Source organism: Euwallacea fornicatus, chromosome 7 (genome assembly GCF_040115645.1).
Source record: "Euwallacea fornicatus isolate EFF26 chromosome 7, ASM4011564v1, whole genome shotgun sequence".
NCBI lineage: Eukaryota > Metazoa > Arthropoda > Insecta > Coleoptera > Curculionidae > Euwallacea > Euwallacea fornicatus.
This window is the reverse complement of record NC_089547.1, coordinates 4841589-4864347: the sequence shown is the minus strand read 5'-3', so window position 1 is coordinate 4864347 and position 22759 is coordinate 4841589. Positions and strand designations below refer to the sequence as shown.

Below are 22759 nucleotides of genomic sequence, written 5' to 3'. Positions count from 1 at the left end.
AGTAGATTTTAGAAGTTCAGAATAGTGTGGGTGGATAATCTGGACAATGCAGATAAGTGGAAAATATGTCACGTGACCTCGTCACTTCGCACAAAAAACAAATGACGAAAACCCACAAGAGATTTTTCTTAATCTCTTCTTCCTCCTCCGTCGCGGATGAGACAGAAGTCCTCCCCGTTAGTAAAATTTCTTATATTAGAACACGCATACGGATTTCGTTGTGGGCGATATCCAGAAAGAAACATTTTCCTTTGTGGAAGTTTCAGACGTATTGTCCAAACGACATGGGTGAGTTTGGCCTAGAACGGGATTAAATTGTCATCTTTTGAGCTTTGTTTGATTGCGCTCGCCAGCCCGTTTGTAATTTTCCATTCTTCTTTAAACGCACTGACAATAGTGCGGGATAACAATGTTGTTAACAGGCGGGAAATCGGCAAATTACCCTTCAGGAAGTTGGAAACAAAAACAGCAGGCTTGATTCGATAAAATTTACTTCGGAACACGGGCAGTAAAAAAAGGCACTAAAACAAACGTGGTTAGAATACGTTTTTGAATATTTTCCCTTCGTTGTCGATATAATTACACGGCCCCGGCTTTCCGTTCTAGAAGGGTCGAATCCAATAAATCCCGCCATCAGGGCCGGAAATAAGGAATCAAAATTTGTCAATACGCCAGTGTTTGACCTACTGCCCTTTAGCCTTCGCACAAATTACGCCGGCAACCTCCGGCTCAGCTTGCCTTTACCCCCGACACGCAAAAACACCTATAGGATAAATTACACAATTTGTTCATCTAACTGAAATCAAAGTCCTGCAGGTTTCGCTGTTTTTCAACCCTGAAACCACCATATCGAACTCGTCAAGCAACTCCTTGTTGAAATCCCGGTCTATGAAGTTCTCAAACAATCCCCCTAATTGCTGTAGATTTTCCTTTTGAACGCTCCATTGCACCCCCTCACTGTCTAAACCACAATCCCGGCCCCGGCCCTTTTCTACAGTCAAGAAAGCGCTAGCCGCACCAAACAAATCTCGGAAAATAGTGAAATTAGGGGTCCGATGAAATCTCCACTGGTCACTCATAAAAGTGTCCTTAATTTTTCCCACCCCTGGAAACAAGCCTTCATCCATGGGGTCCACAAATTCAACCCCAGTATGGGTAGGCTTCAAGTACACAGATATAATTGCATCCACCACTAAATCCACTGAGACATCGGTATCACAATCTTCCCGTAAATTCGTGATTTTTGACCTTACAGACAATGAGGCATTAGTTTTCACCCTCTCTCCCAGGATGTTCCTCAAAGCCAAGCTCATCAGGTCTTTATTGGCGTTCACCAAAAGAGTGCAGTGATGATAAGCATTGGTGCGTCCCAACTTTGAGGCCGTCCCTGAGATTTTTGAGCCGTCTATGCACAAATCTTCCCTTTTGTTGATTTCCGCCTCAACCCCAAACGCCCCCTTCAAAGCTCTGCAAATATCACCACACTTGTATCAAGGCAAGTCCCATCTCAAACTCCTTCTCCTACCTCGCAATCACCTCCAAATTTCTTCTTCGACAATACTGCCCTCTTCCAGTGAAAAAGGTCAAATTTAAGTTCTCCAAGTCGTGATAAACAGTCCCCCCGCCGCTGTTGCGCCTTGCTAATTTGGCCCCAATTAACGGCAACGCCGCAAAATTGCTCTCCAACCAAGGATTTTGATGGCGACCAATCACAACACAAGGTCCGTTGCGCCAAAGCATCAGCAAGTGGTGATGAGAGAAATCGCGGTTGGTGTACAGCCAATCTTCAAGGGCGAGATTGGCGAAAATGTCGGTGCTTTTGGATATGTATACCAATTTGGCAACGTCGGAGCGAATGCTCAGGAGGCGATGGAGGAGTTTCATGGTGGGGGGTCGTCTGGAAAGAAGAGTGGGACTTATTTTTATTTGAGATGATTTTGTAAGTGTAAGTAAAATGTGGGAAAACGATGTAGTCTGAACTTCCATCAAGCTCTGTATGGAGATCCAAAGTGCCCTACGTCTTCGTTAAATGTTATGTGGAAAATAGACAGACGATAACATAACTGACATTTTTTACAAAAACTTATCTAACGGCCCTCATAAAATTCGCACATTCCTATCCGGTGAGGCTTTTTCTTCAGTTGTAAAGAAATGTCAATCAACTTTGCTCCTTTTTTCCATGTCAATGTTCCGCGATTGTTCGAAAAATGGATCTCTCGAAACTTTTCTAGGAAAAACCCGATTATGCACATAGAATTTCAAGAATTTTGGGCGATATTTTAAAGCAAGAAATTCATAGATATTATTTAGAAAGGCCATCAGTTAATCAAAAATAAGCTAATTAGGTGATCCACTTAAAACCGGAGTACTCCGAACGTCCATCCTTCTCTGCTTCTTCTGTATTAGTGAAAAATTCTTCATGATAACAAAGATAGAAATACCACCCAAGCGGCAGTAAAAACATTTAAACATCTCTTCGTGCTGGCGCCATTTTCCCAGTTGTCATGTCGGCAAGTAGCTTAGCCTGCCTTTCTGTTAAATTTTTGCGTTTTTTCGGGAATTAAACTTTTCAATAAAGTGGACATTTCTGATAAAGTGAAGTGGAACATTTAGTGCACACCCAAGTTCAATTTAATGAGGTTAAAACAGAAATGATCCTGATCAAATGGTACCGGTTTTGGTGAGCATGTCGCTAGACAGACAACCAAAGAACATCCTGCTTCCTTTGGAGATGATTTTTCACAAGATTCCAGGTTAGTCTTAGTGCTAATTTGTCGCAAAATGCGCAAAGTTTTACGAAAAATTTACAAAATTGGCGGCATGGTATCGCAGCAAACTTTGACTGCATGTTTGGCAAAGTATCTAAACGAGAATAACAGCGTCGCTGTCGATATTGCAATAATGCGTGTTTGACCTCTAGACTTGCAGCAATAAAGAAATTACAATAAATGCTACTAAAATCACATTAATGCGCCATTCTGCAGACCTAAATTCATAAATTACAGGGAAAACGTCCCCGATTTTGCCCCTATAGTTCGTGGTTAATTTATGAGTTCTACCTGGTTCTCACAGAACAGTTAGAGTGCGGCGGATGAATAATATTGAACGTTATTATTACTACTGAAGACCGGACCAGCGATACATTATACGACACCGACAGATTTTCATACATGAAAAGTTGATTAATTCTGCGAAAGAGGCAGAATTCGACGTTACATCTCACTTTATTCTTTAACGACTCTAAAATCACTGGCAAAACGTCCTGAGACCGTCGAACGGGTACCAAAAATTTTATATTCAACTTTGAGGTTATATCGGGATAAACGTAAACATAGGAGGAAAATAAATTAAAAATTACTGTGCAAAGCTCTGGAGGCTTCCATGGCGACTTATACGATCAATTATTAGTGCAAGACATTTAAAAGCACTTACAAAACAGATTTTCGTAACATTTTAAAAGCAACAACCATACTCAATCATGTTTACTAAATTAACGATTCAAACGCCACCTACCATAAAATTCAACCACTCTCCTAAACGCCGAGATGCAATAGGGGTTTTCACGTGTGTGATATAGAAGTCTGAACTTATTACTCATACAGTTCTATTTACTCTATTAACTTTTCTTGGGCGGAAATCACCTTTAATTTAATTCAAAAACTGTTCGAGGGAGTTAATAAACAGAAATTACTACATAAAACTATTCCCTCTCGTTTACTAGCAACTCAAATGGGTTGACATCTGGGAATGAAAAAAGCACGCCCCGAGGCTAAATCCACTTAACCCCATCCTTGCAAAGTGGGGCAATCAAATTTTCACAAGTGCCTTAATAAAGAGGTGCCCCGCTGCTAACTTCAAGAGCCCTCCGACTGATAAATACAAATGGGCAAAGGAGCAGCATACGTGCGAGCTCTTCTAAAATTTATGACGTCATTTCGACGAATGGTGTCTGACGTCACGAGCTCATTGAGGGCGTAATTGAATATGTTTGGAGGTTGGATGGGGACTAAATCAAACAACGATTAACTTCTACTTGATTTAAGCGCACGGTGGAAGCATCCGCGGCTACTTTTGCACAAAGAGCATTAATCAAAAAACGAGCTTTTGAGGGGCAAAACTTTTGTAGAGAACTTCGTATCTGGTCTGATAGCTTTTAGGCACGTAAAGTAAGTGGTGACTTGCATATGAAATGAGGAGGATCTAAAGAGGGTGCTCTTGGTTAAATCGGGTTAATTTTCTTGAGAGTTGGTCACAGTTTTTCGCTTAAAATCGATATTTTCGCCGTAATTTACAAGTTTGTACAGGGATTAGCTAACAATGTACAATCACAAGAGAAATTAATTACGTATTAAAGTGTGTATACTGCCCTTCGACACAAATGATTTATATTCCTAATATAGCGTTTATCATAGCTAAAGTTATGGAGTTAACCTCGTTAATCAATACGGTTCCGTGCAATTATAATTCAAAATTATGGGTTGTGGCAAGGTTTTGATTCTATACATTTACGCCCTAACAACATAATCCGAAGACGAAGGACTTCTGTGTGGCAACCCCCATTCCTGCCATTTGTCTATCAGGAGATAACAAAATGGCCAACGTGAAATTTGTCTCGTCACCGATTTCGTTGCTCTCCGATCCAATCAAAATTGCGTAGTAAAATTCGATAGGAACGCGATTTCCTCAATTTCCCTAAAAGGAAATTAATTCGTATTTACTTCCTTTATTTATCGATAAAAGTCGGTAGATCCGATGTAAGGTACTCAGAGGAATAGCCTATTAATTGTTCTGCAACGCATTTTTTGTTTATAGTTTTGTGACATATCGAAAATATGTTTATATTTTAAACATATTTTCGATATATCACAGGTTCTGCTAGGAACGGTCCCGCAGGCAAAATCTGTTTTGTTCAAATGGGGTGAGGCATGTCTTAGACACAGGACAAATGACAATAAAAACAACAAACTGACATTACCGTGACAGTTCTGAGGTAACCGCAGCTGCGTGTCGTGAACTAATGATTTTTCATGTCACTTTTCTCTACTGTCCGTCAACGATTCTGGACTGAAACGACCTTTCGGAATTTTGTCAGTCACGAAAATCGGCGATTCCGTAATGCGAGCACTCAAAAATGCCTGAAAATGTGCCGATTCGATTATTTTCGTCAGCGCGTTATTTCACCTCTACTACCCCGGTGAGGTAAATTTGCAAATTCCACCGTAAACAGAAGTAAAGTGGGGTAATTTAGCTTCCATCGTCATCGCTTCGTTTCCAATAAGCCCGGCAAATCGAACGATTAATCAAATGAGGAGAGCAATATCTGATACTTGTTGCTTATTTCGATTGCTGCCGTAGCTCCGCTCAGCTAAGTAAGCTGTTACATTCGGGGAGCTACATTTTTAATCGTCCATCATCGAGCGAAACTCGGGATCTGTTTGTTTTGTTTGTCCGCCTCGATTAATCGCAGTTTCTGATGGATTTAGCTGAGATTTTTATACATGAGTTTCTAATCATGTACTCGATTCGCACAAAAGCGTGAACGATATCGACGAGAAGTGTGCGAAAAAATAATAGAACGTTTTTTGGGGAATTCCGCTCTTTTTGGGGCCAAATGGCGTAGACAATGGTAAACAGTAGCAAGGCATAACCTCCAATGTGGAGGTTGCGAGTATGAAATGTGTGTCCGCGGAGTTTCCGAATATTCGCCAGAGTTGAAATAATGACGAAGGCAGTACTGAACGTAAACAGTACCGAGAACGTCAGCGTTTTTGAGAGAACGATGATGATGTTTGATATAAAAAAAACTCTATTACCGTCTTTTCTTCGGAATTCGCTGAGAGTAGATAATGTAATCAACGAAGCCACTTTCCCGAACAATTCTCCGCGGTAAATCTTATTACATCGGTCAAAAATTCTTGCTTCATAAAACCTCCATCTGGCGTTTGTTTCCCGATTAGACAATGTAGACAATGTCGAAATATAACGGTTGTTCCTTGTAGTACTTTAACAGCGGGGGATGCTTCAAGTTCAAACCTACAAAAGGCTCCGTAAAGCAGTTTTCTAACAAGACCTGTTGCAACTTTCTCTCTAATTCCATCTACAACTTTGCATTGGCTTTTCACTACATTAAAAGAAAAATAAAAGAGTGTCTCTGCTCTTTAGGCTTTGACCGATTTTGATCTCTCTCAAACCTTCGTTTTTCCCAACAAATTTCTCGTTTCCACCACTAAAGCCGAACCCACACCACACATGAACACAAAAACGGGCAACAAGTGAAAATCGAGGCTCTTCTTCTTCACCAACGAAAAACCCGGAAAACTACTACGGACAAACTTAGGGCGAGAGAAAATATGGCAAAAAATAACCAGGAAAGTGCGGGGGGTTGTTTTTAAGCCGTCCGAGCCCCGTTTCCGACTGAATTTTCACAGGCATTCCCGGTGCCGAAGGGCCGTCCGAGGCGGCCCGGACCCGGCCGAACGGTCGCGAATCAGTTTTTCCGATATCTACAGGTGGATTGCATGATGGCACACATACACGTATGGATGAAATGGGGATGGAGGGATGGTTTTTGTGAGCGCGGAGATTGACTGATAGTGGCGCTTTTTTTGGGGATGAGCAAGCGGTTGTGACCGACATTGGAGTTTACCTGGAAAGATAAACTAGAGGAAACGCGATATGTAGGATGTTGGATAAGGGGGAGAGGGGAGTTTTGAACTGCAAGAAAAGTTTAGACAAACGAAATTCTCCTGTTTAGATTGATGTTTCACGAAGAAAGCGACGTACCAATGCTTAAAAATAGAAAATCAAGAGCTCACCACCGAAATAATGAATTGTCTACGTTGTATACCTCATCCAAGTCTTGTGTCTGCAAGATTTGCAGGATCCTACCAATTTCCTTAATTGGAAAGTTGCAAGAAAATGAGGCCAGTTCGTCGATAATTATCAAATTCCATTGAACGAATATCACAAGAAGCAACGTTGAGGAAACGTTTTTTATTCCCGCCCCGAACTTTGGAAATTAAAGAGCAAAAGAAACTGAATTATATATCGGGGCGGTACGACGTGTGCTCATAGGCAGGGTGGAAAGAGTCGATAAGTATGTTCTCGGCAAGTGGATATTGTTTCTGAAATCCCCGCTGTAATTTGAACGTCCATTTCGGCTAATGAGAATTTTATGGTCCTCAAAGAAGGGGAAATAAAAAGCCGAATGTTGTTATGATAATTCCCTTTTACATTCCCAGGCAGTAATTCTCTACCTGTATCATCATTCAATAGAAATGTTTATCGAAATTGTTTGATGTGAGAATAAGTCCATAATCCTTTTGATAAATAAATAATTATCGTCGATAGATTGAAAATTATAAAAATCCATAAATCATCAGTTTGCCTTCGAGGGAGATACCACGCAACCTAATTAAATCCCCACTCACTTATGCACATCTTATTACTCACCAATCTAAATCTGCTTCGAAATACTCGTTAAAGATCCCAACGCAATAAAAATGAAAAACCAGCAAATATAGTGCAAAATCAAAGTACCTGATTAATTAATTAAACATGAAGTGACAAAACTTATGCGGTGTCCTCCGCGAATCAGTCACCTGATTGGTCGCACCTCCTCAAAGTACTAACACTCGCCAACCCTAGTTGGCGGTACAATGGATCCACTCCTTTGGTGGCTTGTTCTCATCGTTCTTATCACCGTAATCACCGTTTTGTCACTATATCTGTGCTATACTGTGTTCAGTGGCATTTTCAAGCTAAGGGCGAACGTACCAAGGCGCCTACCTAAGTACTGCGCCGATAAAACAGACGTTGAGGACCTCACCGAAATCACCAGCAGTCATCAAGAAAACAGAATATCGTTTGTGAATGAATTTTACTGTTTCGCCGGTGCACCACTGGAGAAGCCGACGTCCTCGAAGTTCCTCAAACTGCGTAAAGCATCCCTTTTGACGGACATTCACGAAGATAGTTCATGTTTTCGAGGTGCCTATAGTGTTGAGGACGTAATGAATGAGAGGAGGGGCAGTGAGGTGCAGCGCAGGTGCAGCATAGTCACCGAAGGTACCCCACCACATCAAATCGTAAATCAATAAACTAAAAGTTTGTTTTTCAAAGGAATGAGAAGAAACAGTATGGCCAACATCCCACACACGCTGACCCTAATGCCGGACACTCAGGCCGCTCAAAGCACTGAAACTCTGGACGGAATAGATCCGGCCGTTGTGGAGTGTCTTCAGAAGATCGACGATATCGAGGATCAGGCCTACAAAATCGATTACGAGATCGCGTATTTTATCGGCGAAGGGGGGCGCAATTTGAGATTCTACGAGATCAACAACAAATTGATAATGCTTGGTCTAGCCCTGACCACGGTGGGAGTGAGCAGTGAACATTTGAGAAAAAGGAAAAAGGAGGTTCTGAATTTGATTAATAAGTGCAAAGAGCGGCTGAATGACAAAGCGAATTGATGACGTAATTTTAATTTGTAAGTGGTTCAAAGGGAATTTGTGAGTCTTGGTGACGGATTGCACATACAATTAATAATGATGTTATTTTTAGTTTTGCATTATTATTGTTTCACAACAAGAGATTCGCCCGATGGGAATGTTTGCTTTATACGTCTTATCGATATTTAAACTCGATACGAGAAGATTAGCTTATCGTCTCAGTAAGTGCTTCTTAAGAAGTTTATTCGCTGTTTTTTGCCTTCGGTAAGTCGCAATTCTTCGCGGGCATATTGTCAAAATCCGTTTGAGCATTAGCGTCCAAAGAATGTTCGAAACTTTGCCGGGTGTACGGGGTCAAAACGTTCCGTAAACTGAAATAAAAGCACTTAAACCACGACGATTTGAGCGTGAATATCTCTGAAGTGAATAAAAACGAAAAACTTCGAATGAAAATATCAATTAAGGAACTTTAATTAATCTAACGATTTTCGTTTTATTCAATGTGTGATCCCGATTAAATCTGCCAGTGTTTGCACGATGGAAATGCGCTAAAACTCCCCGCACTCGAGCTACAATCGCCCTATTGAAACTACGTATGACCATCCATTGCTGCGTTCGAGCATTAGGAACGGTCCACCGTGCATGCATGGAACGAAGCTCCTTCCGGACAGTAGGCCCCTTTTCCGCCCGTATTTTTCTGAGACGCCCTGTATTCGTGGAATTTTGATTTTCGAACGCCCGCAACGAACGGGAAAGTTTCGATTTAACTTAGCTGGGACAGGCCGAAGTTTTCCAGAATCGATATCGATGCAAAAACACTATCCTAGGAGCCACATACCGCTTTCCATGACTTTCCCAACCCCAATTGTCGACTTAGGTCAGGTTCGAATTATTAATCAACTCCATAATTGGCCACGCGAAGATGCCGAGCTGATCAATATTTAAAAACTTGGCCAACTTTAAACGTTGCTTTAAAAATTCAATTACGATGATAATCCCGAAACAGTCAATGACACCTACCAGCAGAACTACAAACCCTATTATCGATAATGTGCCCTCAATGCCCGGGCGCGACCAAATCGATAAACCTAGAACTATCGAAATACTGGAGTTGTACGTTTGATTGATCGATCTCAAGTCGAGTGGAAAATACAATCCGCTAGATGTCGATGCTCCTCAACTGGGGGGTGTTTCAGATGAATTTTTGAAGACTCAATACTGGAAATATGAAAACACGTGAGTCGGGGAAAATGAGGGCGTATTTTAATTAAAGTGATTGTATGGAAATCGACTTGTAACGAAAAACCGGAGAGAATGGTAATTAACAAAGCAGAAAATCGATTAGAGAGGCTTTCTGTCGTTCATTAACATCCCTGTTGGCTCTATTTATTGTTTAACTCCCTTAATAAAACCGCCCGAAGGTTTCCAATTAAATTTACGGCCCGAAATCGATAGATTTAGCCGTTCAACGGCACAATCGAAGAAGAGGCAAAAAGTTCGTTTTGCCTATAATTGATAATGCAGAGAATTGGAACTAGAGAAAAACGGAGCTTTCAAGGTGCAGGAAGAATGAGGCGTTTTCAAAACACGTCATTAATCGTTCCTTAGTTCGGAGGAGAGAAATCGCCGTTTCATCGAACTTTCATGCCTTTTTTCTGCAATTTTATTTACGATTTACGACACGACATAAATCTCTACAAGAAGAAAACTTTCCCGTTTCATTTTCTCTAAACGGGGAGTAAATTCCAGAGACTTAGGGCCGGATTGTCTGGACATGTGGATAGTTCCTTTAAGTCACTGTCTTGGACGCTTTTTAGTCGATTAATCTTCGCTCTACTCTTGACCCACATCACTCTAAATACTCTCGAAATCCCGTTAAAAATAAAACATAAACAAATATGGCGTGACGCCTAAAAGGCCACCTAAAAGTTTACTGCACCCACCGCTATCGTATATGCGATACAAATCGCCATATTATACGAACTTCCACTGGGGGCAGCACGCAAAAACCGCCGTTAAATCGAGAAGAATTTCTATTTTTGTACGCTTAGTGCATGTCTGGAATTGGCAACGTCCTAAAATGAACCATGAAATCGTCTGAAGATGGCGGAGGAGTTAAGAAGAACGCGGCGAATTTGCTCGTCAACTTTGCGAAACGGCCGCCGAAGCCCGTGACATTCGGCACTTGCAGGGCTGACGCGAGGACGCGTAAATTGGACGCGTGGTAATTCGACAGGGACACCTGGACGCGCCAAGGAACGAAGTTCGCGTCAAACGGCCGCTGACAGCAGTGACGCGACACGTGACAAATCGCACGGGACTACGGGTATGTGCCAGATTTGCCGCGAGCATGAATTACGAATTACCTAAATAAACAACGTGGCCCCTTTCCCGACTAAGTAGCCCCGCGCGTTGAGTAATCAATAAAATTATCACGTAAAAATTCACGAAAACACAGCGTTTTCCATTGTTTCTCTTGAAAAGGCGGCGCAGCTGTTCGCAATATGGCGGACTCCCCAAAATGGCGCCTCCGATATAATTTTGACAATGGATGTCTCGTGACGTGAAGTTGGTCCATATCCATTACGAAATTACAGATCGGGCGAAAAGGTTTATCCATGCCGGATAAACGGTTGAAAGTTCAATTTCGTCCAAGTTGGATGCAGTTTTATGTGTGAAAGGTGCGCAAATTAATGTTTGCCGATGCCTCGAATGGCGCCGTTCAGGTTGTATGCTCCGATATGAGCGTAAACATTCCTATTTGGACAGGTGTGAGTAATTTGTTATTGTGGAGTGGACATCGATTGTCGATTTCAGCTGAAACGTCGCCGCGAAACCGTAGATTTTATTCATCGTCCCGGGAAGTTATTAGCCCTTCGCCGGCACGGGAACAAATCCCGTTCGATGAAGAATTGATGTTCCGCTCAACTATAGGCGATTAATCACTGCGCCTCAAAACACCTATCGTTTTGCCATTACACACACTCAAATAATCTCCAACGCTTTGTGTTGCGGTTTCCGAACAACCGCTTGTCTTCGACTGCTTTAATGCCCCATCAAGACAAAATTACGACAGCTACTCGAACCATTAATAAACCCATAAAACACTCGTTCGCCCAAATCTCGTCGGAACTTACGTCTCGGCGATGCAAGAGATTTCCCTCCAAAACTCTCGTTGCTAGAGCTCCAACTTTTTCCAAAAACGCGGCCATATTGTTATTCAATCAATTTCACGCACTCGAATTTCGTTATACAGAAAAGTGCCTCCCGGCGCTTGAAATTCCACCCCAGGAGCCTTAATGTAATTTATATGCAAAACAGCTCAAAACCCGCACTCAAACTGACACTTTTCCAGTAAACATTTAACCGGAACGCTCTAACGCGGCCAAATTTGTATAGACACACGACCTTCGTTATTTATTTTTTTATTCCCGCGATGACGTCGCTATGAGATTATGACAGTGATGTCACGATGCGTGAAAACTATTAGGCACGCGACAAACGTGGTCTCGGTGCATGCCTGATGACGTCAGCTGTCACGACAACTCTCCAGATGTATGCAAAAAAACGTCGATTCGATTTCGATATAAGATCGATGCTAGAAAGCAGAGATCCGGAAATCGCGTGGCACAATACATTGTGAAATAACGACTTTTCAGGCTAATAGGGTCATTCAAAAGGCCAGTAGCAAATCCGGGTTCTGATTAAAATTGCATGTTACATACGTTCCCCTTTCATCATATATTTGGAAACGTTCCGGCCATATTTCGGAGGATTTGGACCGCTATGGAGGATTTACTGCCCGCTTTCGACCGTAATTATTGGCGCCTTTTGAGTCGCGTTTCAAAGGATGAGTGCTTTTCGAGCATCGCTTTCAAACTGTTGCGAAATCAGTTCGTAAAAATTGAATATATTCACTTCTTCGAGCATAATTGATAACGTTGCATGTGTAATGCACCATATTGATTCTGGATTCTGGATTGAGCGAACCTCACGCGAGATAGGCAGACCAGATGGTGGAAAATGGAATCGCCCGCACGGCTCCGAATGTAAAATTTACACAAGTTGAGCACCACTATCCATATTAATTTCATTATGTAACTCCATAAATAAACCTGACGTTGCTATCTCACAAAAGACCATTTGAGATTGATACCGGGCAAAATTTACCGCCAGGCCAGGCGAAATCGTTAATAGCGTAGACCTTTCCATTCATTAAAGTAGACTTCCCGGAGCCCCCTTTAATTCCTCGTAGGAATTTCCAGCATTCCAGCGAGGGAGCAAAGCATCATTTTTCCTTCTCGGTCTGTGCGAGTAGACAACAACCGCATATTCATACGCCCGCACATTCGCACAATAAAACACGGCCCTGTTCTTTATTGTGCAACCGCATTGTCGCGCGATGTTTCGCTATGTCGTTTTGTCGACTTCATCAGAGACACACGGGGACAATGGCGTTCGTTACGAGAGCTCCCACAGTTTTGTCGCGCTTTTAAAATATTAAAAAGGGAAGTTTTTCACGGGGAGTGAATCGTAATAAGTGAGCGAAAAATTGCTTCCCTTGTACCTGCCATAAAAGTGCTGAAATGAATGAGATGGGAAAGCGCCAACAAGAACGTTTCCAATTGCTTATAAGCCGCGCCTACGCACAGGAAATATCGCCACGCCTTTTCAATGAACTGCGGGCATTTTAAATGTACCCTCCTACTGCGCCATTGGAACCAATCAACCACGACTTCTAACAGATCTGAGCCCCGCCTTCTAACCTAATATTTTTTGTCGATAAGTGTTAGATACTCCCTCAAATTAATTGAACAGCTTCCGTCCACCACCGAAAAGAAGACCACGCTTTCTCAACTAAAACCAGTCACTTTTAATACTAGTTCCCAGTATTAGTTGAGTCACATACTAGTCGCATTCTCTAGAGATTCCTTCCACAGCCTCTAAACTTTGGACCGATGAATATGGGGGTACTAACTTTGCCCACTAACTCCGCCCACTCCTCCAGAGACACGACAAACCCTTCTCCAACTGATTCCAGTAACTCGAAATGTGCACATTTCGTGAAGTATTTAATGGGCTCCGTCAACGTCTACTGTGCTCTGATATATATATATATATATAGAGAGAGAGAGAGAGAGAGAGAAAGAGAGAGAGAGAGAGAGAGAGAGAGAGAGAGAGAAAGAGAGAGAGAGAGACAGAGAGAGAGAGTAGCTGATGGACTGTGTCACTCCTAAACCCCTTCTACTAATCTCTAAGTGGTCCACTAACTTCGTTTCAGGACTGGCCAATGCAAATTTGAACACTTTAGATTAAAACCTCTCTTTGCATATCTAAGCTTGATTGATGGTCATCGACGAAGTCCTCAATGCAGCCCCACGTGACTGCAAATGGGAAGTGCATTTGACACGTAAATAGAGCCCCATTTTCCCGGTTTCGAGATCCGGGGCAAGAGAGAGGAGACGGCACATAGTTCAAGGCGAAATTAGATGTCGAGTCGGGCCGAAGGCAATCTTTCGGAACGTTCAGGCAGTGGGACACGAAGAATTTATGGGCGAAGGGCATGTATAAAGGGTTTTAGGTCGAGATATGTTGACACGGTTAATACAATCGTGTGGGAGCATTAGATTTTTCTTTTCTCGTTGAGATAAGGAAGTTATTCGTATAGATCTACCCTTATGGGGGCGTGAGCTAGGAGATTATGGGCGGAGCCAATTAGGAGGGCGAGGCCTGGAGAACGATATAAATAAAAGAGCTGTTAGCATGAATCACGTCGGGTGTTATAAACTCTAAACTCGTTCCAGAGATGTCCCGAAATAGCAATTACGTGTGTCGTTGTAGGAACACTTTCCGAGACGAAACCCAGGGTTAATTCCATACAATTACTGCAAGTGTGTTTGTGAAGCGGCTTATGGTTTTCATATCGGGCTGTTTCCCTATAATTACGTATTATAACGTCAGCCTAAAGGCCTGAATTCAGTTTATCGATGTTTAGTGGTTGAAATTAAAGCGAGATGAGTTTTCTGGATTTAGGCACTAAAACTCTAAGTTCACACATAAAAACAAGAAAACTTACCCAGTGAGACGGAGATGCATCAGGAATCACTAAAAGTAAGAGAGAAACGGACGATTTAGCATGTCGACAGAGAAAACGTCTCTAGTAAAATGTCTTGGAAAAATTAGGCCGGTGCTCTGTGATTGGTTGCGGTGCGACGGTTGTTTGGACGAAGCGAAACGGGGCGTTTGATTGGCGTGCATTGTTTGACGGCATACGGAAAAATCTGGAAACAAAAACTCACTTAAACACAAATTTCAGAGAGTAGGCAACTATGCAAACAGTGATAATTTGAGGTCGTGCCACCAAATGAGGGGCACTCTCGACGTTTGAAAAAAAAAGCCGCGTTTACTTTCGAGAATATTCATGGGAGAATTGAGGTTAGAAGTTATTAAAATTCATAATGGAAGCGCGTTTTTGCCCCGTAGATTTGAACGGAACACTGCGGACAATTGAGCTATTTTGTACCTATTTTTTAATGATTACTACTCCATTCCTTATTGACCAGACTTAAACAGAAATTGGGCCAATTTCCCTGATAGAGACAAAAACAAGTGAAAATTATTGTTTTTCGAAAATATCTGTCATTTCAAGGCTGTGCGAGGAACACCCCTCATCGCCATTTTGGATTTTGGAGCTCATCGAGGGCACCAAAATGGCCCATTACACATGGCGGTTTTATCGCTTCGGCGGTCACTTTGAGCCCGAACCAATTTTCCGCGGTTAAAACATCTAAAATAAAATGAAAACACCAGGGAATCTATTCAGACGAAGCGAGAGGAGAATATATTTTATTTTAAATGTTAAACTGGTAATGGGCAGTCCATAACGAGTGCCACAATCGTGCTTTAACTGCCACGAAGCGGCCGTTCTTCTTATTTAATTTTTTCAAATGCACATTCGATGATGAATTCGGTCGTCCGAAAGCGCTCGAGACGAGACAATCGAGACCGTGAGACAAATCGACCATTTTGTCACATTTAGAGCGTACTTTTTCGAACGTCCGAACTCGCAATGTGATTGGTCGGACATGTCACGATGGCATTTTTCATATTGAGTAGGATTTAGACGTATCGAATCATTGTTAACTTCAATTATCTTTTAATCCCCGTAATCAATTCAAACTTAACAATTATGGGCTGTTTGAAATTGTTTGGAAAGCATGTTAATCCTGGAACCAAATCCGGACTTAAGACATTTCCAAGACTAATCCCACTAATTTGTACGATATTACAATCGATATATCGAACTAACACGATGCTCTATTTCGATAACGAGTCGGCCAGAATCATTTTCTACCATTACGATACACATCAAACAATTTATAGCACTTTGTCCGGTTCTGGACGCTGATTAAACAGACACTTCTACACTGAAGTAGAAGCCCGAGCCATTGATTCAGAAAGTTTGTCTAATTAATTTAATTAATTAAAAGCGATCGTTTTCTCACACCCGTTTTCGACTTGAATTGTCAACGTCAATATTCCGAATTATAAATTTGTTTCTTCCCCTTTCCCCCCTCCAGCTGCCACGGCCATACTTCCCCGTCAGTATTCAATATGTCTGCTGCCCCCAATGACAATGACATCGACGATCATCTTAAAGGAGATATCTCATCGCCTTCTGACTTGTTCGAGCGTTGATTTCGGTCAACCCTCAACGATGAACATTTGACTCGGGGCGCACTAAATTATAAGGCAACAACCCCTAACTAGAGGGTACGGGTCCTATCAATTGGGGCTTTTTGTATCATCGATAGTTCCGAGGCAACCTCGCGTGATCGAAACGCTCAAAGGAAATGTCAGCCTGTCACAGAAATATGAATTTGCCTCGACCTAAAACATTCTAAATATTCTATGAAGACCGGGTTGCATAATTTAGGCGTATGCAATTGAACCGTTTGCCTGATTTCAATGCATTTGCGTCTATGACTATTAAAAACAAATCGTTTTGGCGTCTATCTGTTCACATAACGATTGATTGGTTGCGGCATTTTTATGGTCAATTTTGTCCGCCATGTTGTGTTTAACTCGAGACGTTTGTCTTCAATCGCTTCAGTCACTACAAAATGGCCGACATTTTTCGGTACTCCCCCGTATGACGTCTGTGCGAGAATTTGACCTGTCACGTGACTTGATACGTCGGTCCTGTCAACCGAATAATTACCAAGTTTTATGTGCGTTAGAAAATGGCTGACAATTTGTTTTCGTTCGATCACCATTTCGTCCAGAATCCGTCATGTTTTTTGACATTATGCATCACACACTCAGCCGACAAATATGGAATCCTTTATGACACGACAAAATAGCGCATAAGCGAATGTATTTTATTCGTATGAAACGGGAATTTCCACATCTGCGACTCTTGAAATGAAAAACCGGTCTAAAGTAACTTTAATATAGGGAAATGTGGGGCGAGCTCGGATGCTGATAGCGAATGCAGAGTTTTCAAATGTTTATTTTCCATGCGATGGAAAGGTATCGTTAGAAGTTTCAAATGTCAAACACAATAAGGCGATGTAAATGTAGGTATTTGCAAGTTTAGCGAAGGCGAAGTAAACATGATGATTATGATGTATTGTGTGCTGCCTAAGTTTTGCAACAAATAAGTGCGTTTACGCGACTGTTGACTATGTCAATTTCCTGCCAGTCGGTTCATTTTCTCAGAGTTCGCAGAAAAGGATTAAAACACCAAACGATGTAATTCAATATTTAAGCGTCCGTTATCACCGTTCGACTTGAATGTCCTCCGTAATCGTAAACAAACCCATTTCTCCTTCTGTTTGCGTCTGTCTTCCGTTTTGTGTACCTACTTTTCCGAATAACAATTTCCGAATTGAAACCTGTCCCGTCCTTTGGACCCTCTTTGTCCGGCTAATGACGGAGTAGAGTCAATAAAGAGAGAGCAACAGAACGAGTATTGTTATTAATGGATTTTCCCCGTAGGTAGCAATAAAATGGATACTTTTGTTGTTATTTGTGCCATCTGCGACAGGCGGCGTGATTGATGATCCGCATCTTTTTGTCATCCGAAAGGACAATAATAATTATTTTGTGTATGTGTAACGTGTAGCGAAAACTGGGCCAAACAGGTTTGTGGTTGTTTTCCTTTCAAATTCGAAATTTAGATGTTTATGGTTTTTTCTGAAAGATGTCACCACATTTGCGACCGTTATTTCGGATTAATCTGCTAGAGGTCGTTCGAAAACTGCCAAACAATGCCCGGGGGCAGAAACCAAGAATATGGTAAGGTAGTTGGAATTCGTTTCGTCGGTTGCCCATTGTGTCTTCACAGCATACTGAAAGCTCATTTATTGCTTTTAGAACACACTGTACATTATTTATACCAAAACTTTGCGTTCGTCATACGAAACATCCTGTCTTTCGACGTGGTACTCAAGTCTTTAGGACAATAATAGTTTCTACGGCAATCTCTGAGAGTTTTCGGGTTATTTAAGGATTTCTGTGAGAGCGTTTTCAATGCTTTTCAAATAGAGGTGAAAGTGATATTTGGTCCTAGTAGTGCTCAAACTCAAATTTTTCCCATAGACCACCCCGTATTACCTGTTTGTTTTGGTACCAAATAACTACTTGAAATTGTCAACACGTTCGTTAATTGCGGCATTCGTGGTTTTTTGATAGTTTGGCCCGTTTGTTAGTAACTGCCCAGCGTTTAGTGTGGTGTGTCAGTTTATCAGATCGTCTAGATTAATGGTCAAAGTTGTAGGCGTACGACCAGCACTAACTATTAATCAAGAGAAAGAAGCTTTGTATCGCAATATCGACAACGACAGAACATAAAAGTTCTATCAGAAGAGTTTGCCATCGTTGGTCTATTTGTCGAAAAAGTTTACCCAGTGACCCATAAAATTGACAATCGCGCAATTTAGTTTTCCCCTTTTGATCATAGTTCAAATGTAAGTTTCCCCAAACCCAGCATAAGCCCCTCCTCCCCCAAGAACCCCGCATGCATTTGGTGCATTTAAATGTAATACAGCTCAACATCTATGCTATAATTTGCATACACTGAAGCGAAAGCCAGAAGAAGAGAAACGTCAAAAAGAACGAGCACAAGTAAGTACAAGTGGGCTGCAAAAATTTTACCTTAATACGAAATCAATTCATTCTTGCCAAAAAAAGAGGAAAGATCAATGAAGGAAGGATGGAGGCACAGTACACAGAGAGTTTAAGAAATTAATGGCACACAACACACAACAGCGTGTACAAGAGCAGCAATGATAAGCATTTAGAGTCAGTCATCAGTGATAGTCATTGATAGAACTGCACTAGGAAGTGACCTAGGTGATGGAGGGTCGACGTCGTCGCCCTGGCGGTGTCGTGGGGGCACTAAAAAGGGAGGAACGACGTCGACGTCGTCTTGCGACGCCGAACACGCCCGAAACGACGCGCGGCGTCCGCCGCCGAATTTTTGCGGGATACGAATCTGCCGGATTTTTTTATTATTCATGAAGCTCGTTATTGTTTTTGTTACGGAGTTTAGGTGCACTTAAGTGAGACTCTATTATTCCGCTAATGGATTCAACGCAATCCTACATTTTCGACCTTTAATTTAAAGAAAAATTTATTAAAAAAAAAAAAAAACGCGAAAAATTGCACCATAAACGAAACGTTTCGCAAATGAATTTAATGATGAAATCGGGTTTTTAAGCGTTTAAGAAGAAAAATCGGCTATGAAAAACACTCATTTATAAATAAAAATTTTATTTAATCGGAAAATTAAAAAATTTTAAAATTTGCAAAATTCTCTACATAGTCTACCCATGCAATGTTAGACGATAAATGCTCAACTGTTAATGGTACTACTATCTAATTGTAATGATCTGAAACACTCATATGCCTAATTTGACATACTGGCGCACTAATATTCTATATACGAAGATAATTAAGGATAACATTACCTTTTCAATTTCGTAGTAGAACATTACAGTACCATACGGTAATTCAACTTTTACTTTGTTCTCAGGCATTGCCAAATTTTGCGCGCCTACTTTTTAAATTCTCTGGGCTTGACCGCTTAAATTGTTGAGGTTTGCTAGTTTAACATTCAAAATCAGTCGGCCATAAGCTGTAAGCTTCAGAAATGATATTTTAATTTACTTAAAACCCCATTATTGGATCAAAGTTGCGAGAACATACTCATTTGATTACGTCACCAGATGAGTCATCCCAAAGAATTGGTAATAATGGCAACATTGTTGCAAAATTTTCTTTAATGTTGCGCTTTTTTTTCTGTTCACGTTTACAAAGCCCCGAAAAATGCGACAAGCGTAACTTATCAACTTAAATAACGCAGGTAAATTTAAATCAAAATTTAATAGGACACTTTAACTCGTCCACACAAAATTTGATAAGTTTTAAAATTGCAAATTGTTATTTTTTACTCTTTGACAGCTTGCAACGGATGATAAATTGCAGAATGTGTTATTCATTTGTTTTCTTTCTTCAGTCCTTCGTGGTGTCCTTGGATGTAACTGTAGCTCAGCGTCTGTATATTTGAGGTGGAAAATGTTGTAATCGTTGGAAAAGCGGAGCAACGACGCCGGGAAAATCGATAAAGTGAATCGTAAGTTTTCCCCATGCAGCTATTGCAAGTGAATCCTGCTAAATTTCCCCTGAAAAGGCGCCGTGATTACCCTTGAATAGACGCGACAAAATGGGGTGGCTGTGGGCTAAGTGCGTTTCGCTTTTGTTTGCATGGAAAGCTGCAAGTTTCCCCTTTTACAGCTTTCTAACCTCACTTTAGTATTTTCCCTTGTAATTGCATGAACCTGTTCTTTGAAGTTAACTTTGCCCTTATGGTTTACTGAGTGTCGGCACATTTCCAAGTTTACATTATTAATTAGAAGGCAAATTAACAATATTTCATTTTATTGCATAAAAATATAGTACAGGTATTGATGAATTGTTGCTAAAAGACCTTGAGCCGAAGGCTGCTGAAACCAGTCCAAGCTAAAGGGCAAATGCTGATATTTAAATTTCATGGTGTTTAAGATTTTTTGAACGTTTTGCCGTAGTTTCACCTCGCGAAAGTGTTTAGTTCCGCAAAAGCAGTGAAATATTTAAGTTTTATTATGTTTTATACCTATTCTTTTCCCTTCGCAGATACAGGTTTAGAACCCCCTAATATTATTAAAAACACCATATTTTTACAGTAAGCACAACTACAAAATGTCAGGAGCAGTGTACCAGCCAACTACAGTGCAATATGAATCAAGCAGTCCCCCTGATCGTTGGCAAAACAGGCCTATATCATATCTAGGCTCTATTTCTCAGACAGCCCGCAGACCCTGTATGTCATGTCTACCATCTCGAAATATTTTACCTCTGGTTTTAATCACTAGCTGTTTAGCCTGTTTTGCATTGGGGTAAGCAGGATAAAAAGTATAATCTCATTGAAGTATTTAAAATATTACAGATTGGGAATGCTGATAAATGGAGCATTGGGCTATTCAGAAACATCTGAAAACAAGGAGGATGTTTATTTAATTGTAACAATTTTTGGGGCACTCTTTTTTGCTTTGTCTATTCTTCTTTTTAGTAAGTGTTGTTGTTGATCTATCTAGAGAAAAATCATTGTGGATTCTTTTAGTGTTCTTTATGAGAATAACTAGAAGGATGTGCTGGCGCAATGTGAAGGATCATGTGGGCACTTCAGGGGGGCAAAATTTGACTGTGAATCCTTCCACAGATTTACTGGTCACTGCTCAGTACGCTCCAGTTTCTGAAGTAGTGTATGAACCAGCAAAACCAGAAGATTCTGAGCAGAGCAAGCTGATGCCTCAAGAAAACAAAGACATAAGGTAAGTGAATGTAGATTAATATGAGATATTGACTTTAAAATTGCAAAAAGTGTCCTGAAAAAGAAAGGCAATCCTTTAACCACAGATTCTTTAAGTATAAAGAAATCTAAGGGTAGAAAATCAAATTCCAATTTCTCGAGCTTTAAGATATACAGGGTGTTAAAGTTCTATTTTAATTTATTTTGCATAGCTTCCACATTTGGAGTTTAGACAATTAAATACTCTTTGATGTGCTCAAAGAACTTGTGGTTAGAGTATTGGTTTCCCTTTTTGGGACACTTTTTATTCAAATAAATTTGTATGTATTTTTGGTGTTTTTTCGGATATGTAAAAGATGGGAATTTTTACAGCAATGAGGATGCAGATAGGATGGTTGCAAGTGATCCCAGAATCGTTTTACGACCTTTAAACGCGGTGACAACTGAAGAGGCTTAAATTTAATTCACATTTCAATAAAAATTAATTGAAAGTTAGCGGTTAAAGCGGCAAATCTTAACCAAAAGATTTCTTTAAGGCACATTTGTAGTTTTCTGACTGGTAGGACAGATAAGTAATGTTTCAAATTCAGAAGGAAAATACAAAGACAAGAATGCAATTAAATCTATTTCCTTTTGGTCACTTTCAGTTAGAAAAGGTTTATGTGTTCTGTTTTATGAATGACAGATCAAACATTGAAATACGAGCCGTAGTTCTAGCATCCTAGATACGTCTATGCTGAGATTTAATGGACGTATTTTAGGCTGTTCTATTAATGAACGTAACACCCATATGTATCTCCCATATAAGCTTTACTTCAACAATAGTATGTTAACCATAGATGTATTTAAACATAAAAAAAATTTAGATCTCCAACTATTTTTCCATGGAAGATTTTTGGTATTTAAACCTTACCTTTAACACTTTTCTTAGTACACTAATTAGACATATTTGAAGTTATAGGGTAAGTGCAATTTTTAGAGCGTTACGAATGTTTAGTAACCCTTAGGTATTTCAACAAAACTCGAGTATTTTGCCCATCCAAGTTAGAATAATTAATGAAAATCTCCTTCAAAAGAGAGATAAGATTGCAAAGCTTGATTGTGATAGATTTGTAGCAAGGCTGAAAAGTTTGCTAACGTAACTTATTTATAACATTCCATTATATTTATTTTTATATTTGAACCTCCGTTATTACGTTACTATCTCTGTTAACTACTTACTATGAAAACAAATCAGAAATACGTCTCGAGTAGAGCGGAAAAATTGACTGTTACTTAAGGAGATTAATCTCTACATACTCTTATTTGTTTTTTAATGTTTTTTTTATATGGCATTAATAATTATTGTAATTACACTTGTATTATCATTTTCCTGGATTCCTATTTTTAGACCCAGAAGCCCAGAAAAACCAAGCTTTACGAGGGAAAAAACGTAAAGTAGGTAAAAGTGTAT

At 40.5% G+C, this 22759-nt stretch overlaps 4 protein-coding genes across 11 annotated transcripts in view; 2 read left to right on the top strand and 2 right to left on the bottom strand.

The window, feature by feature from the left end:
* Positions 1 to 18843, bottom strand: part of LOC136340414 (uncharacterized) — a 32397-nt gene extending 13554 nt beyond the window's left edge. Inside the window, exons 1-2 of the mRNA XM_066284473.1 lie at positions 18612 to 18843; positions 14530 to 14734 (exon numbers count right to left, since the gene is read on the bottom strand). The gene's annotated coding sequence lies outside the window, so the exon portion shown is untranslated. The remainder of the gene's footprint in view (positions 1 to 14529; positions 14735 to 18611) is intronic.
* Positions 475 to 7502, bottom strand: LOC136340415 (lipoyl amidotransferase LIPT1, mitochondrial-like). Of its 4 annotated transcripts, none has more exons than XM_066284477.1 (3): positions 7453 to 7502; positions 1526 to 1897; positions 475 to 1467 (listed from the first exon to the last, which is right to left on the bottom strand). In XM_066284477.1, exons 2-3 carry the CDS (start codon positions 1882 to 1884, stop codon positions 789 to 791), a joined length of 1038 nt encoding a protein of 345 aa, XP_066140574.1. In that variant the 5' UTR covers positions 1885 to 1897; positions 7453 to 7502; the 3' UTR covers positions 475 to 788. The 4 variants fall into 4 exon arrangements, with proteins under 4 accessions (XP_066140574.1, XP_066140572.1, XP_066140573.1 ...); XM_066284475.1 differs by lacking the exon at positions 7453 to 7502 and adding an exon at positions 3433 to 3524; XM_066284476.1 differs by lacking the exon at positions 7453 to 7502 and adding an exon at positions 3359 to 3489.
* On the top strand, positions 2537 to 22659 carry LOC136340420 (uncharacterized). Of its 5 annotated transcripts, none has more exons than XM_066284482.1 (6): positions 19677 to 19821; positions 19975 to 20091; positions 20681 to 20893; positions 20944 to 21065; positions 21118 to 21328; positions 21679 to 22659. In XM_066284482.1, exons 3-6 carry the CDS (start codon positions 20697 to 20699, stop codon positions 21761 to 21763), a joined length of 615 nt encoding a protein of 204 aa, XP_066140579.1. In that variant the 5' UTR covers positions 19677 to 19821; positions 19975 to 20091; positions 20681 to 20696; the 3' UTR covers positions 21764 to 22659. The 5 variants fall into 5 exon arrangements, with proteins under 5 accessions (XP_066140580.1, XP_066140579.1, XP_066140578.1 ...); XM_066284481.1 differs by having other exon boundaries at positions 19975 to 20201; XM_066284483.1 differs by lacking the exons at positions 19677 to 19821; positions 19975 to 20091 and adding an exon at positions 2537 to 2753.
* LOC136340418 (uncharacterized) lies at positions 7634 to 8564 on the top strand. Its single transcript, XM_066284479.1, has 2 exons — positions 7634 to 8067; positions 8122 to 8564. Exons 1-2 carry the CDS (start codon positions 7659 to 7661, stop codon positions 8472 to 8474), a joined length of 762 nt encoding a protein of 253 aa, XP_066140576.1. The 5' UTR covers positions 7634 to 7658; the 3' UTR covers positions 8475 to 8564.
* Positions 22660 to 22759: the final 100 nt, after the last annotated feature.